Source organism: Sitophilus oryzae, unplaced genomic scaffold, assembly GCF_002938485.1.
Source record: "Sitophilus oryzae breed Bouriz unplaced genomic scaffold, Soryzae_2.0 scaffold_1146_pilon_pilon, whole genome shotgun sequence".
Taxonomy (NCBI): Eukaryota; Metazoa; Arthropoda; class Insecta; order Coleoptera; family Curculionidae; genus Sitophilus; species Sitophilus oryzae.
In genome coordinates this window covers 1,010,158-1,024,965 of record NW_022145778.1, presented here as the reverse complement: position 1 = coordinate 1,024,965, position 14,808 = coordinate 1,010,158, and the positions used below count along the sequence as shown (strand labels likewise).

At 31.6% G+C, this 14,808-nt stretch overlaps 4 protein-coding genes across 6 annotated transcripts in view; 1 reads left to right on the top strand and 3 right to left on the bottom strand.

Annotated features, from left to right (window-relative positions):
* LOC115886898 (monocarboxylate transporter 3) overlaps positions 1-1,418 on the bottom strand; it is a 76,086-nt gene extending 74,668 nt beyond the window's left edge. For 2 of the 3 annotated variants that reach the window (XM_030906232.1, XM_030906225.1), the window contains exon 1: positions 1,190-1,418. In XM_030906232.1, the coding sequence (XP_030762092.1) occupies positions 1,190-1,273 (84 nt within the window). In that variant the 5' untranslated portion in view covers positions 1,274-1,418. The remainder of the gene's footprint in view (positions 1-1,189) is intronic. The other variant, XM_030906240.1, reaches the window with a different exon arrangement.
* The window catches only part of LOC115886970 (vitamin K-dependent protein C-like), a 136,579-nt gene that overhangs the window by 23,539 nt on the left and 98,232 nt on the right, over positions 1-14,808 (top strand). The gene's annotated exons all lie outside the window — the stretch shown is intronic.
* LOC115886995 (alpha-ketoglutarate-dependent dioxygenase alkB homolog 6) lies at positions 2,729-3,533 on the bottom strand. Its single transcript, XM_030906325.1, has one exon. The coding sequence runs from the start codon at positions 3,378-3,380 to the stop codon at positions 2,739-2,741; it is 642 nt and encodes a 213-aa protein (XP_030762185.1). The 5' UTR covers positions 3,381-3,533; the 3' UTR covers positions 2,729-2,738.
* Positions 9,306-14,059, bottom strand: LOC115886963 (WD repeat-containing protein 5). Its single transcript, XM_030906292.1, has 6 exons — positions 13,651-14,059; positions 13,498-13,594; positions 13,309-13,425; positions 12,693-12,969; positions 12,208-12,527; positions 9,306-9,644 (listed from the first exon to the last, which is right to left on the bottom strand). The coding sequence occupies exons 1-6, from the start codon at positions 13,771-13,773 to the stop codon at positions 9,544-9,546; spliced, it is 1,035 nt and encodes a 344-aa protein (XP_030762152.1). The 5' UTR covers positions 13,774-14,059; the 3' UTR covers positions 9,306-9,543.

The following is a 14,808-nucleotide window of genomic DNA, read 5'->3' as shown; positions in this document are numbered from 1 at the left end:
AGTATGCGGAAAAGATACTATTCTTTGTTTGATCTTTAGCCTCGGTACAATACATTGTTTTTATATAAATTTTATATTGTCGATATTTTATAAACAATTGGTAATAATCTGTCTCCCGTTCGGTGTTATCTCGTATGAGGCCGTTAAAAATTAATTCCATTTTGTAATAAACAATTTATTAATTGATTAACTCAGACAGATGGTGTTATGAATAATAATTCCCTGAAAACACCATGTAATCCATTGATGAACTCATTGGTCTAGCCACCAAAATACTGAACTGTGTGGACTAGAGTATATCCTTTATAAAATAAAATATTTTTTATAATACATATTTAAAAGATATATATATTTTATATTAATTTAAAGTTGGTTCTCCTATAAGATAAAATAAAATCCTCTGTAATATTATCCATTTTCAATTGCTTTTATCTTTATATTCATCCCTTTCTTTTACACGATAGTTCCTTGCCCTTATTTTGCATGAATAACTAAAACCCTTTTATGACCAACATGAAATCATTCTTTTCATACTCAAAAAGCTGCAGTAAGGTCGATAAAATACAAACTTTTCCCATCAGTTTCATCAGAATAAAAGTGATGAGAAACATCCTCAGCTGCAATATAATCTAAGGAAACATCAAAGGAATCATATAAAAATAACTTGTATCGATATAAAAATAGACAATATAAGTACATAATAATCTCTAGACATAAATAAATATTTCTAGAACATACATGCATACATATAAGTTATCAAAGCATTTATATAAAAATAGGTTCCTTTTTATGATACCTATATAATTATTATTAATTAATTTAGGGACTAATGACAGCAGTCAGCTGACAATATTTTACTTATAAGCTGATTGATTATGTTTGATTAAAACTGAAATAGTAAGTTTAATCAAATGGGGCAGGCAAGCTCTGTTACCTAACTACCAGTTATTTAATTGTATCTTTTAATGACAGTGTAAAAATGATATAGATACTGTCCAAACATGATTTTATATCTTAAAAAGTGGCATATTTGGTAAGTTTGTTTCTATATTTAACATTAACATTTAATTTCTCCCCTGATCAAATATATCGTCAATAATACAGTTAAAGGTAGTAAAAACACCAAACAGCCATTTGGTAAGTAAAAGCAACCCTCCCAAAATGTAATAATAATCACGTAAAGACTCACCAAATTGTCTGAATCCCTTCTGGAGTCGCATTTCTCCGGGTCGTCTTCGTTGGCACCCTCGTCTCTGCTCTCAGCTTGGCCCATGTCGGGGGCGAAGCACCATGGGCTTTCTGTGGAAGCGACGCTACAAGCGTCTGGACACCACACACCGCCGCCCCTCTAAAGACGACCCCCCGACGCCAATTTATGGCGAAATCCACCGTTATCCAAGGACGGGGTGAAGTAAAGGGTGCGCGTCGAGGTGTGCGCTGACGCGGTCGTCATGGTAACGTGGGAATTGATTGATGCGGTCTTCTTCTTATCGATTTATCGGCTTTAGCTGCCTACAAATGTTGGTACCAAATAAGGATGTACGATTGTTATCGATATATAAAATTATCGATCTAGCTCTAGATTCAGTTGCTTTCGTATTCAAGTAAAATTAGGAAAGATCTGTAATTTCTAACGATATAAAGGAAGATTGACCTATAAATCCTGGAATTCTAAATATGAATTACATTAATAAAGGCTATTGGCTCATAAAACTTTTTGGGATTAGTTTTTTAGGCATATAGTTTTGTGGTAATACAAAAAAATTCTCCGATGATTTTTACTTTGTTATCGGTCTCTGTTTCTTATTATTATTAATATTGTACATATCATATTAATAATAATAAGAAACAGAGACCGATAACAACTTTTTATTGTTAATCTAAGATTTTTACTAGTCAAAAAGTTAAATGTGTTTTAATCTTTATTGATTATACACAATAAAATATCAGTCTTACAATTAAAAAAAACAGTAAGAAATTGTAAAATTTACTAAAATTTACTCTGCATTCTGCGGAAGACATTTAAAAAATCCAATATTAATATTTATTTTCCCATGAAATTAGCTACTTTTAATGGTCTGATTAGTTTCTTAAGTTTTCTTATACTGTATTTTATAAGAACACCAAAATTAAAAAAAAAACAGTAGCGTAAACTTTCATCACTAAATACTGTGATAATAACAAGGATAATATTTATATTATTGATAGCTAAATTTAAATATCGATAATTAAAAAAATAAATATCGATATTTTTGACCAGACTTAATATAAATTAACCTAAAAATGTTCATTTTTAGCTTCTTATTCAAAGATTTTTAGTTAAAAAAATGGAATAATTTTATAAGTTTAATCTAAATATTCCAAGATTTTTAAAATTTTTTATATTAAATAAGATGGCTTGGACATACAGTTTCCCTTTAGTATTTATTGGTATTGTTGGTGTATTAGGTATGGGCTTTTTCAGTAGGTGAGAATAGTAGGCAAATTTTAGATATTGATAAATATTTTTCTTATTTTTACTCTAGAGACTTGTGGTTAGGCGATATTCATGAAGAAAGTAAAAAAATATATACAGATGATCCAGAAACTGTAAAGATGATACGAGAGTCCTTAAAAAAATATGGAAAGTAAAATAGTCTTACTGTAAACCTATTTTATTAATTCATCAAATTGAAAGCTAGAGAATAATGGTATTTATTTTAAAAGGACTGTTATAGAAAATATAGGATTAAACCATATCAAAATAACTTTATTTTTAAAACTTTTGGTACATTTCGAATTGTTAATGAAACCCTTGTTTTTCTCTCTATGGGATCGTTTGTTTGGTATTCTTTAGAACACTGATTTAAATTAACACAGTCTGATGTAATATCACACTTAACTTCTTTTATGGAATGTAGGTATTTTGTATACATGTTATCTTTAACCACAACTAAGCTACAAGGCTCCAAAAGTACACTGCAGACTTTTTCTCTTTTTTCGCTGTTTTCTAAAAATTCAAGAACTGTATGTGAACCACAACTAATGGTTGTTACAATTGGATGAAATAGTGGTCCATCTGTGTGTGGCATAATTCCTTGACCAGGTAAATATTCATTAACAAGTATTTGATTGGGTTTACAACCCTCAAAGATGTTTGTACTTGAAACTTTGTCTACGAATTTTTGTAACCAGGTGGGAATATGTTCGGGTATCATTCCTTTACTGTGGGGCACACCGCCATAATCCTGTAGCCTTCTGTTAACAAGGTAAGTCCATTTGGGCTTAGGCACTGAATAAACACATTTTAAAATATATTCTTCCTCTGATTGCGAGATAAAGTTTGGAATGTAAAAAATTGAATTGGGAGCATCATATATTCGATATTCTGATAAGTTCATGTCTTATTTATTAAAAACTGTGGATATTACGTTTCATTTTTATTTTTTTAAAAAGTAAACAAGCATCCTAGATAATTCTTCTTTAGCTAGTTCTTGGTCTTATTTACCAGGACGATACAGCTCGTGAATTTAGTAGCCTTTTGGAGGGTCACAGCTGTCAGGGCTATCCGAAAACCACAAATTAAAGATTTACTGGCTGTACAGTTCTGGGAGTTTTAACCTACAAACTGAAAGGAAGAAGACTCTTCTTTTAACTTTTCTTATGGCGTTAAGTATTTAGTCTTTTGGCTAACTCGACTAGTTTAAATCATAATTAATATGAATGTAACAGCCCCCAAATCATATATAATTTATATACGATTTAGGGATGTGTCTGCAATTTGAAACTAGGTAAAAAAAGAACAATATTGGACACGGCTTATGGTGGGTTCATACAGCCAAATAAAATAAAATAAGAATATACTCTGTTTTTTTTCTCAGGTAAGATTTCGACAGACGATGACAGAAGAAAAGCAGATGACGTCCCATACCAATCTATTTATTTTACTAAAAAAAGTTTCTAATAATTTTTAAGTTATCTATGGATGGGTTTAAATATAAATCCGTCATACGTCGTGTCTTGTTGTTTTTAACCAGGATAATACGATGAGTTGTAGAGATGTAGAAAATACGAACACTTTTTTTTATAGATGAAAAATTGCTTATTTAAGTAAAAATATGAAATATTTGAATATTTCTAAAATAAATATTTACAATGGTAACAAATGATGTTAATATCATTATATTGAAAAAGAGAAATAGTTTTATAAGTCTCTTAATATTAATCCAAACTAAATATTTTATTTAGAAGTCAATTTTATTTCAGTTGACATGAAGATGTTTGAAATTGTGTGGAAATTTCTATATAAAAATACTTAAAAATTAATGAAAAAATCTATTCATTACAAGGAAAAAGTTATGTTAAAATTCACATGTTAGATGCAATTCAAAGTACCTAAATTCTAGCTTTAAATTAAAGGAAAACAAAAACTGTACAAGTAGTATAAAATATTCTTATTAAAAGTAAATTAATCTAAGTATCGCTTTTCCAAAGTTTTATAGTTTTGTCGTTTTTCTAATGCGGCAGAAGCAATTATATTTTCGGTAGGATGGCAAGTAGTACAAAAGTACAACATCTGAAATTAAAAAAATTGCATTTATAAATTTTATACTAAGAAATCCAGATTCAGACCCTTTCGTGTACTTGGCAAACATTTGTTATTGGCATACAGGAGCCTGCAATAGTGCGTCGGGCATTTGTACCTCCTATAATAAACAACTTAGAAATTTTGTATAAGTGCAAAACCTAAAGTATGTATTAAGATGTATTTCAGGAAAATATTTTAACTTCTACAGGGTGGCTCAAAATGTGTGAGTGGATCAGGATGATTTTTTTAAATGGTATACACTCTATATTATTGCATTTTGACGTCTTTTCTGATCACTTTTCATAATCCAGATATTATTAAATATGTTTTGATAGTCTCAGAGATATTCATAAATAAATTAAAAAATACTTTTTTTCAACATTTTTAAAAAAATTGTTAAAAATACAACAAATGTCCTGAAATGAAAACTATGCATTCCATATTATACATTACATACTTTAAGTTTGCATTTATAAAAAATTTCTATGTTGTTTATTATAGAAGCTACAGATGTCCGACGCTCTATCGCTGGACCTTGTATGCCAATATCAAATGTTTGCCAAGTAAACGAGTCGCTAGAGCCCGGCTTAAGACTACAATTAAAATATATATACAGGGTGCTACAAATTCGAGGTACGAGCATTGGTATCTCGGTAACCGTAATAGATACAAACAGGGTTAAATTGGGGCAAAGTTGCGCTTTAGGATGTTCACAAAGATGCCACCAAAAAAAGTTTTAAAAATTTCAAGGATTGCTGAGTTTTTTGAAAAAACGGATTTTTGAAAATCAATTTTATTTTTCCTGGCGTTGCTTTTTAGGAAATTAAAAACTAATTGCACATTCTCATTGCCACTTTATTAGGGTTATCTGGTAGTATTTTTAGATTTTAAATTAGCTGATAATTTGTGAGATACAGAGGCCAACGTAATTTTTTTTTTAAATACGGACCTGCATTTTTTATTTTAGATTTTGAAAGAACTCGGTCTCCTGAGTACGAGATTGAGAATCAGAATGTGTAGTTATTTTTTGATTTTCTAAAAAGTAACGACAGGAAAAAACAAAATTGATTTTTCCAAAAATTCGTTTTTTCAAAAAAAAACTCAGCAATCCTTCAACTTTTTTAAAACTTTTTGATGGCATCTTGGTAAACATCTCAAGGCGCAACTTTGCCCTAATTTAACCATCTTCGTATCTATTACGGTTTCCGAGATACCAATGCTCGTACCTCGAATTTGTAGCACCCTGTATATATATACAGGGTGGTCGAATTATATTCGAAACTTCGGCAGCATATTCTGCAGATAAAAATAAGTAGGAAAGTTCTTATAAATGTATGTCCTAAAATGCTTATTTTTCGGAGATACAGGGTGTGGAAGTTAATGTTTATTTCGATTTTTTCCAAATAACTTCTGAAGTAACGTCAATATTTGGATGAAATTTGGTGTCTGGGAGTTTTTGATAGAAATTTGATTTTGATGTCAATATGACCCCTACTTGTAGAGGGCGCCATCTACATATATTTAATTGGTTTGAAGAGTCATAACTTTTCGTTCGTATCTGTATAACACTATTAGTAAAAATATACATTTACGACGTTTTTAACGCAAAAGGTCTCTTAATAAAAATCGCATGAGTAATACTTCTCGAGATATTTGAAATCCCGCAATTATCAATACATGCCATCATTGGCATAAATTAAACATGCTGACTAAATAGTTAATAGACTGAAATCATAAATTTGAAACGTTTTTGTACCAAATCATCATCAATCATCAAATTTTCGAAGAAAATTTTATGATTAATTTAAAAAAATAAAAAATTTCCCAAAATTATCATTTCAATCAAATAACTATCTACTAAACATTGTTTATTTTCTGTCAATAATGACATGTATTGACTAGTTCCCTTCTAAATATCTCGAAAGGGTTGCTCTTAACGATTTTACCAAGAGACATTTTTACATAAAAATTACGAAAATGTATATTTTTTTATTTAGTAATTCTATACAGGTACGGACAAAAAGTTATTATTCTTTAAAACAGTTAAAACACATGTAGGTGGCGCCCTCTAGAAATAGAAGTCATAATGACATCAAAATCAAATTCTCCTCATCAAAAAACTACCAGATACCAATTTTGATCCGAATATTGACGTTACTTCAGAAATTATTTGGAAAAAATCGAAATAAAAATTAAACTTCCACACCCTGTATCTCCGAAATTCAGCACTTTAGAACATACATTTATACGAACTTTTTACTTATTTTTATCTACAGAATATGCCGCCGAAGTTTCCGGAATACAGTTCGGACCACCCTGTATATATATATTTTGCTACTATTAAGTGGACTTTTATTAGAGATGAGCAAACTGCAATTCTCCAGTAGCAATTATTGTGATTTTTAAATCGCTGCGACTGTAACCTGCGATTGCGATTTTAATATTTAAATATTGTACTAGACATTCTATTCAGAGTGTCATTTTCTATGGAATAAACTTAAAATTACCTTTGTCGTGACCGGTTAAAAGATGCCCAAATCGTATTTTTAATGATATCACAATTTTTTCAAATGGAACAAATGATGGCTCATTAGCATAATTTGGAAAAGGTATTTTTACGAATAATTTGGTACCACAGACTTGGTGTGTTTTGAGTCAAATTGTCGTTCTGAACCGCATGTTACAATTTCAAATAAACCATATTCGAAAATGTCAAAAGTTGACGTATGATATGACATTCAATTCAAAGTGTAATTTTCTATCGAATAAAGTCAAAAATACCGAGGGTGCCATTTAAAAATCAAAAGTTGCAGTCATTTCCGGCGAAACAGGAAGTGATCGAAACGAACTGAATACGTCAATCAATGCCAATTTATACCATATGCTTACATACCAAATCTCGTTTTAATCATAAAAAAACAAAAGAGTTATAGAGGCGAACCACTCTTGAAAAACACCCGGTATATTATGATCTTGGCCGTAGAAAATAATACCACAGATTATACAGATTATAATCTTTGTTTTTTCTTTATTGTTTTTCGTGGTTCCAATTTTCGGAATAACGTTTAAAAATTGCTTAAATGGGCATGTGCGGGTATTTGACAACCGGAGCCGGCCGGCGAGATCTTTTATTTTAGGTTATGTTTGAATTGTTTTGAATTATTGCTTCCGTTTTATTAGGTAATTTGATATTTAAGTAGCTGGGATTAGTTTTAATTAAATAAATATGGCCCAAAATACGGATTCCATCACTTCCAATACTAAAGAACCTATAAAGAGTCTTAGGTTTGTTTACAGCAGATGACGACTTAGCCCTTCTAAGAGAAATTGTTGCTTGTTGTCCTAAATCCATTGGCAGATGTCGAACAATAAAGCACAATGCTTTTTGTTTGGCCTATTTGTTCTGCTTGTTCGTGCGCGCTCGGTTCGTTCAGGCTAAAATGCTCAAGTCTGGACGCATCTTTAGGAACAACACTGTTTTTATCCTTTATTGATATAATGCTGAAAATCTCACGAGTTACATGTCTCACTCTACAGACGTAGGATGTAGAATATTCTGTATGAAACGACTGATGGAATAGCAGGCATCGCAGATTTGAAAAACATGGAAATAACGACGTTATCGTATAGTCGGGGTTGGAGATTTGACTTACTATAAACAATCGTAAAAGTTAACTTTTATCCAGCCTCATCGTACTGCGCATGAGCAAATATATATTTCTTATTTTATTTTATTTGACTGTATGAACGCACACAAATAAGAATTCCTTATTTCTTATTTTATTTTATTCTTATTTTATTTTATTTGGCTGTATGAACCCACCATAAGCCCCGTTCTCAGAACGACGTCGTGTCGCGGGCGACACGTCAAAAGGACCAATGAGATTTGTACAAAATTCAAACAGCTGTCAATTTTAAATTTAGTACAGCTCCCATTGGTCGTTTGAAGTGTCAATCAGTGTCGCTGTCGACACGACGCAGTTCTGAGAACGGGGCAGTTCTGAGAACTCAGAACTGCGACTGTCGCCAGCGACACGACAAAAGAACCAATCAGATTTGTACAAAATTCAAACAGCTGTCAATTTTAAATTTAGTACAGCTCCCATTGGTCGTTTGAAGTGTCAATCAGTGTCGCTGTCGACACGACGCAGTTCTGAAGCCCCGTTCTCAGAACAACGTCGTGTCGCGGGCGACACAGTTTGACATTTCAAACAACCAATGGGAGCTGTACTAAATTTAAAATTGACAGTTGTTTGAATTTTGTACAAATCTGATTGGTTCTTTTGTCGTGTCGCCCGCGACACGACGTTGTTCTGAGAACGGGGCTTGAGAACGAGGCTTTAGGGATACGGTACACGGTATTGTATCGTCAGAGATATGCTATGGAGTATTGCACTTTCTTTTTTACAGGATGACCCACTTTTAGCATAAAATTATTTTATAATATTATCATACAAGGATATTATAAACGCTTGTTTTAAAAAAATCATCATATTTAAATTAAATTGCAATATAATAATTTAGAATGCAATATAAAGGATAATACGATGAGTTGTAGAATGTAGAAAATATGAACACTTTTTTTTATAGATGAAAAATTGCTTATTTAAGTAAAAATATGAAATATTTGAATATTTCTAAAATAAATATTTACAATGGTAACAAATGATGTTAATATCATTATATTGAAAAAGAGAAATAGTTTTATAAGTCTCTTAATATTAATCCAAACTAAATATTTTATTTAGAAGTCAATTTTATTTCAGTTGACATGAAGATGTTTGAAATTGTGTGGAAATTTCTATATAAAAATACTTAAAAATTAATGAAAAAATCTATTCATTACAAGGAAAAAAGTTATGTTAAAATTCACATGTTAGATGCAATTCAAAGTACCTAAATTCTAGCTTTAAATTAAAGGAAAACAAAAAACTGTACAAGTAGTATAAAAATATTCTTATTAAAAGTAAATTAATCTAAGTATCGCTTTTCCAAAGTTTTATAGTTTTGTCGTTTTCTAATGCGGCAGAAGCAATTATATTTTCGGTAGGATGGCAAGTAGTACAAAGTACAACATCTGGAAATTAAAAAAAAATACATTTATAAATTTTATACTCAAGAAATCCAGATTCAGACGCCTCGTGTTTTGTAATCATTTGTTATAGGTATACAGGATCCGGCAATAGTGCGTCGGGCATTTGTAGCTCCTACAATAAACAATTTAGAAATTTTGTATAAGTGTAAACCTAAATATTTTAACTTCTACAGGGTGGCTCAAAAATGTGTGAGTGGATCAGGATGATCTTTTTAAATGGTATACACTCTCTATTATTGCATTTTTGGCGTTCTTTCTGATCACTTTACTTAATCCAAAGATATTATTAAATATGTTTTGATAGTTTCAGAGATATTCATAAATAAATAAAAAAAAATTTCAACATTTTTAATTTTTTTTTTAAATACAACAAATGTCCTGAAATTAAAACTATGCATTCCATACTTTAAGTTTGCATTTATACAAAATTTCTAAATTTATTATAGAAGCTACAGATGTCCGACGCTCTATCGCTGGACCTTGTATGCCAATAACAAATGTTTGCCAAGTACACGAGTCGTTAGAGCCCGGCTTAAGACTACAACTAAAAAAAAATATATGTTTTATACAACTATTAAGTGGACTTTTATTAGAGATGAGCAAAAATGCGAATCTCTAGTAGCAATTAAAACCCCGATTGCTATTTTTAAATCGCTGCGACTATAACCTGCGATTGCGGTTTTAATATTTATATATTGTACTAGGCATTCTATTTAGAGTGTCATTTTCTATTAAATAAACTTAAAAACTACCGAGGTTGCCACTTAAAAATCAAAAGTTGTAGTCATTTCCGGTGAAACAGGAAGTGATCGAAACGACTTGAATACGTCAATCAATGTCAATTTATATCATATGCTTACATACCAAATCTCGTTTTAATCAGAAAAAACAAAGGAGTTATAGAGGCGAACCACTCTTGAGAAACACCCGGTATATTATGATCCTGGCCCTAGAAAATACTGTTATACCGCAGTTTACTATAAAATGCTTCAATGACCACAAAATTACATTCGCAACAAAATCGTAAATTGCAAATCCTAAAAATTCACACTCGCAGATAGAAGTTTATCAGGGGTCGATTCTAGTAAAAATTCAAAACATTTTTATATGACATACTCTATTTATGGTTGGTATGATACCTGTTATTATACCTTCGAGTTTCGATGTTAAATAATAAAAAAAAATCATATTTAAAGTTTTTCTACAACCACTTGTTTTATTTTATTAAATTATTTTTTTTAGTTGTATTGTAGTCATGTACAAGGAGGACAACTGTATTTTAAATATTATATTTAATTTAACGTTTTTCAAACAGGGCCCGTTAGACTATATTTCTACTAGGTATATTATTTTAAAAAAAATTAAGAGTAAAAGTAACTTAAACATTCATAAAAATAGAAGTATTTACTGTTGTAGATTCTCAGTAACAATAAAAGAGGAATTTATATTGTAAACATTGAAATAACTGGAAGCTAAACTTTTTTTACGATGGCCCTAATATGTTTACTTCTAAAGTCGATAAGAGCCATCAGTAGAAGTCCATATAAGTAGAAAAAAGAGACAGAATATCTCCCTTTTTGTCGGTCGCGCGTACACAATGCTTTTAGTTCAGCCTATTTGTTCTGCTTGTTCGTGCGCGCTGGGTTCGTTCGGGCTAAAATGCTCAAGTCTGGACGCACCTTTAGGAACAATACTGTTTTTGTGCTTTATTGATATAATGCTGAAAATCTCACGAGTTACATGTCTCACTCTACAGATATTAAATTACATAGACGTAGGATGTAGAATATTCTGTTATGAAACGACTGATGGAATAGCAGGCATCGCGGAGTTGAAAAACATGGAAATAACGACGTTATCGTATAGTCGAGGTTGGAGATTTGACTTACTCCATTTACCACACTAGTATTTATTAAAGAAAAATCCAAGAATATTTTAAATTCATTATTTAATATTAGAACATTTAATAAACTCATGAATAGCAACTTGGCTTTTTAGTTAACTCAGATATTTTAACATTTCTGAAACTTAATTCTTTCTGAAACAATATTTTCTAATTGGTAAAACGTAAAAAATCGTTAGATCTGACAACTCTGTTGAAACTGGTCGTTCATCTGGCCGCAGCTATAAACGCAATACATCCGGCCTTCAGTGAGTTAGAGCCCTATGGGCTCAAACACTGACGGCTCAAAAAAACTACACTAAAACACTATATTTTATAGAAAATAAAATATTGTGCGTTGAATTTGAGGGATTTCATCTGAAAAATTATTAATTTGGAAGAAAACCGGCAACAAGCGGCAGAAAATTATAATATTTTAGTGCAGTCTACTGGTCGCAACGACCAACGGACGGCTAGGACGTTAGTGTACGCGGTATCATTTGATTTAATGGTTTTAGAGGTAGCAGCAGCCTGGCCGGTGCGACCTGGTCGTCAGTGTGTTTGAGCCCTTAATCGCAGTTTGCGATTTGTTGCTCAACTCTAATTTTTATACAAAACTTATTTTTATTTGAACTTTAGATTTTAGACTTTTAAGTCACTTACCAGTATGCCCCTGAAGTTTTTGTACAATTTCTTTCGTCTGGAGGTTCCAAATATAAACCATGTTATCCTCGGACCCACTCACAATCCATTTACCGCCAGTGACTGAAAAATTCGCAAAAATGCAATATTTCTCGTTTTTATGGCCTTGATAAGTTTTCAAACATTTCCCCTTTGCGTAATCCCACAACTTCAAAGTGTTATCCAAAGTGGCTGCTAGGATATATTTGCCATTGGGCGAGAACTTAACAAAGGAGACTGGAGGATTGTCATCGTCGATTAGTGTTTTTAAACACTGGCCAGAAGCAGTGTCCCATATTCGACTAAAATGTACAAATAATAAATCATAAAGTACATGGTTTCTTATAGTGGACGATCCAGTGTTATAAAAAAAGCTTAAAACGCTGCACATTTTAAAATTATTTTCATAGGGTAGGTAATTCATAGGTTTTTTGCAACAATGGTCAACCTGATAAACTCCCACTTACCATAGACCATCGTAGCTGCTGCTTACGATCAACGAACCATCCCTGTTGAAGTGCACAGCACTGACAGGATCAGAATGGGCGGGTAATGTTTTCAAACATTTACCAGTACGCACATCCCATATTCTTACTGATTCATCGAAAGAGCCAGAAACAATCAGGTTTGACTGGGGATTAAAGTTACAACAGAAAACATAATTGCTGTGCCCCTTTAGAGTCTTCAGACATTTGCCGGACACAAGTTCCCATATTTTTAATGTTTTGTCATCACTTGCTGACACTAAAATTAAGGATTTTGGATAATATACAATGAATTGGTATATAAAATTAAAGAGATAGAACCTTTTGCAGATAAAATATTAGTACCTACATTACAGGTAGAGGCAGAGATATTTTAGTTTTCATTGGAAATTCAACTTTGTGCAAATAAAGCACAACTTGCAAATAATGTTTCTTATAAAACGTTTAGTGAAGAATCTCAAAACATTATTCTAACTGTTTCAGAGTATTTTCACAATGAAAATGAGAATCAAATCAACACAAACTTGAATTCAATCATTGACATTTTAAACTATTTTAACTCTAATACTTATTGAAATAATTAAAACAATATATTTACCTAAAAGTCGACTGTCACTCGACCATGCTACATCACTAATACCTAACTTATGTCCACTTATAGTTTTTTCAAATTTGCCATCATAAGCTCCCCAAATTTTTATGAGCTTATCTGCAGCTGAAAATTGAATAAAAATATAGGTCAGTTTCACTTATAAATGTAAAATTTAAACATATGATTGAAACTTACAGGAACTCGCAAGCCATTCTCCATTGGGACTGAATTTAACTGAAGAAACTGCCTTGGTGTGTCCCGCAAGGGTAAACTTTAGTGCATAATTCGGTTTCTACATATGAATATTAATAAATCAATTGCTTTCTTCAAATCTATGCATATACTTACCACATTACTGCTGGATTTATTAGAACCACTGGTTGGAGTAAGGGAGTTGTTGCTTTGTGAAGTGTTTTGAGACATATTTGCCGAGCTATGAACCGGAGGCACGGTCCCAGCTATGGGCATCATATTATTAAACAAACCGAGTTCTAAAAAAACCTTTTATAGAAATTGTTAGGAAGGGCTGCACAACCACGAGTAAAACGAAAGTTCTAACCACAATTCACTACATTAAGAAAGTTTCAACTCTTGATTACATATAGTAAGGGTGTCTTTGATACTCTTTTTCACAAATTAACTAGTTTTTAGCTTATTTAAACATTAAATAAATAGATTAATAATATAACACATCACAACGCTTCCCGCAATAAACACAGAAATACCACAGATAACTCTGAAATACAGCATGAACGTGTCGAATGTGAAGTTAGCGCCGTTAGCAGTATAAAATACTATTCTATGGTACACATCTGTCAAGTTATTTTGGGGCATGGATGGAACGAGTAACAAAATTACGTAAAAAATGTTTTTTACGTGTACACTTGGTACAAATCACCTTTTTTAAGCTATAAGGCGGTGGTACTTTTTTCTAGTTGGTAATGGTGTGGATCCGGTGGCTGACCTTGTAACGAGTTTCTGCTGCATATAGTCACAGACACTACGCATGCGCACATCTTCGATGTTGCCAGATGGTAAGTTATTTTGGAATTATTTTCAGTAGAAAACAAATATGAGCTTTTCATTGTTTTTTGTCAATATATACCGTATGATCGAAAAAACGGCGTCCAGTTGGCTGGGAAATGACGATTGAGGACATTTCCCATATAAAATGACAGCGATCTTCATTTCATAGTCATCGCTGACGCAATTTTTTTTTCAATCATAGTACGCGGTATATTATTTATACCAAGGATTTATATTATTATTTTAATATTTCGCACAACACGTGAACGCTTATTATGTATTTTCATAGTCAATAAAATTAAATAGAAATAAAACTCTAGATTCCTATAATTAATCTAATTGCTCTAGATTATTATGCTACGTTTAAAAAGGGCTTTATTAAAAATTCGGGAAATTATGTGTCCAAATTTTTCCTTTTTTTTAATTTTTAAATGCTGTAGCTCCATGTCATGTTCATAATAGGTTTTCTGCTACTTTAAG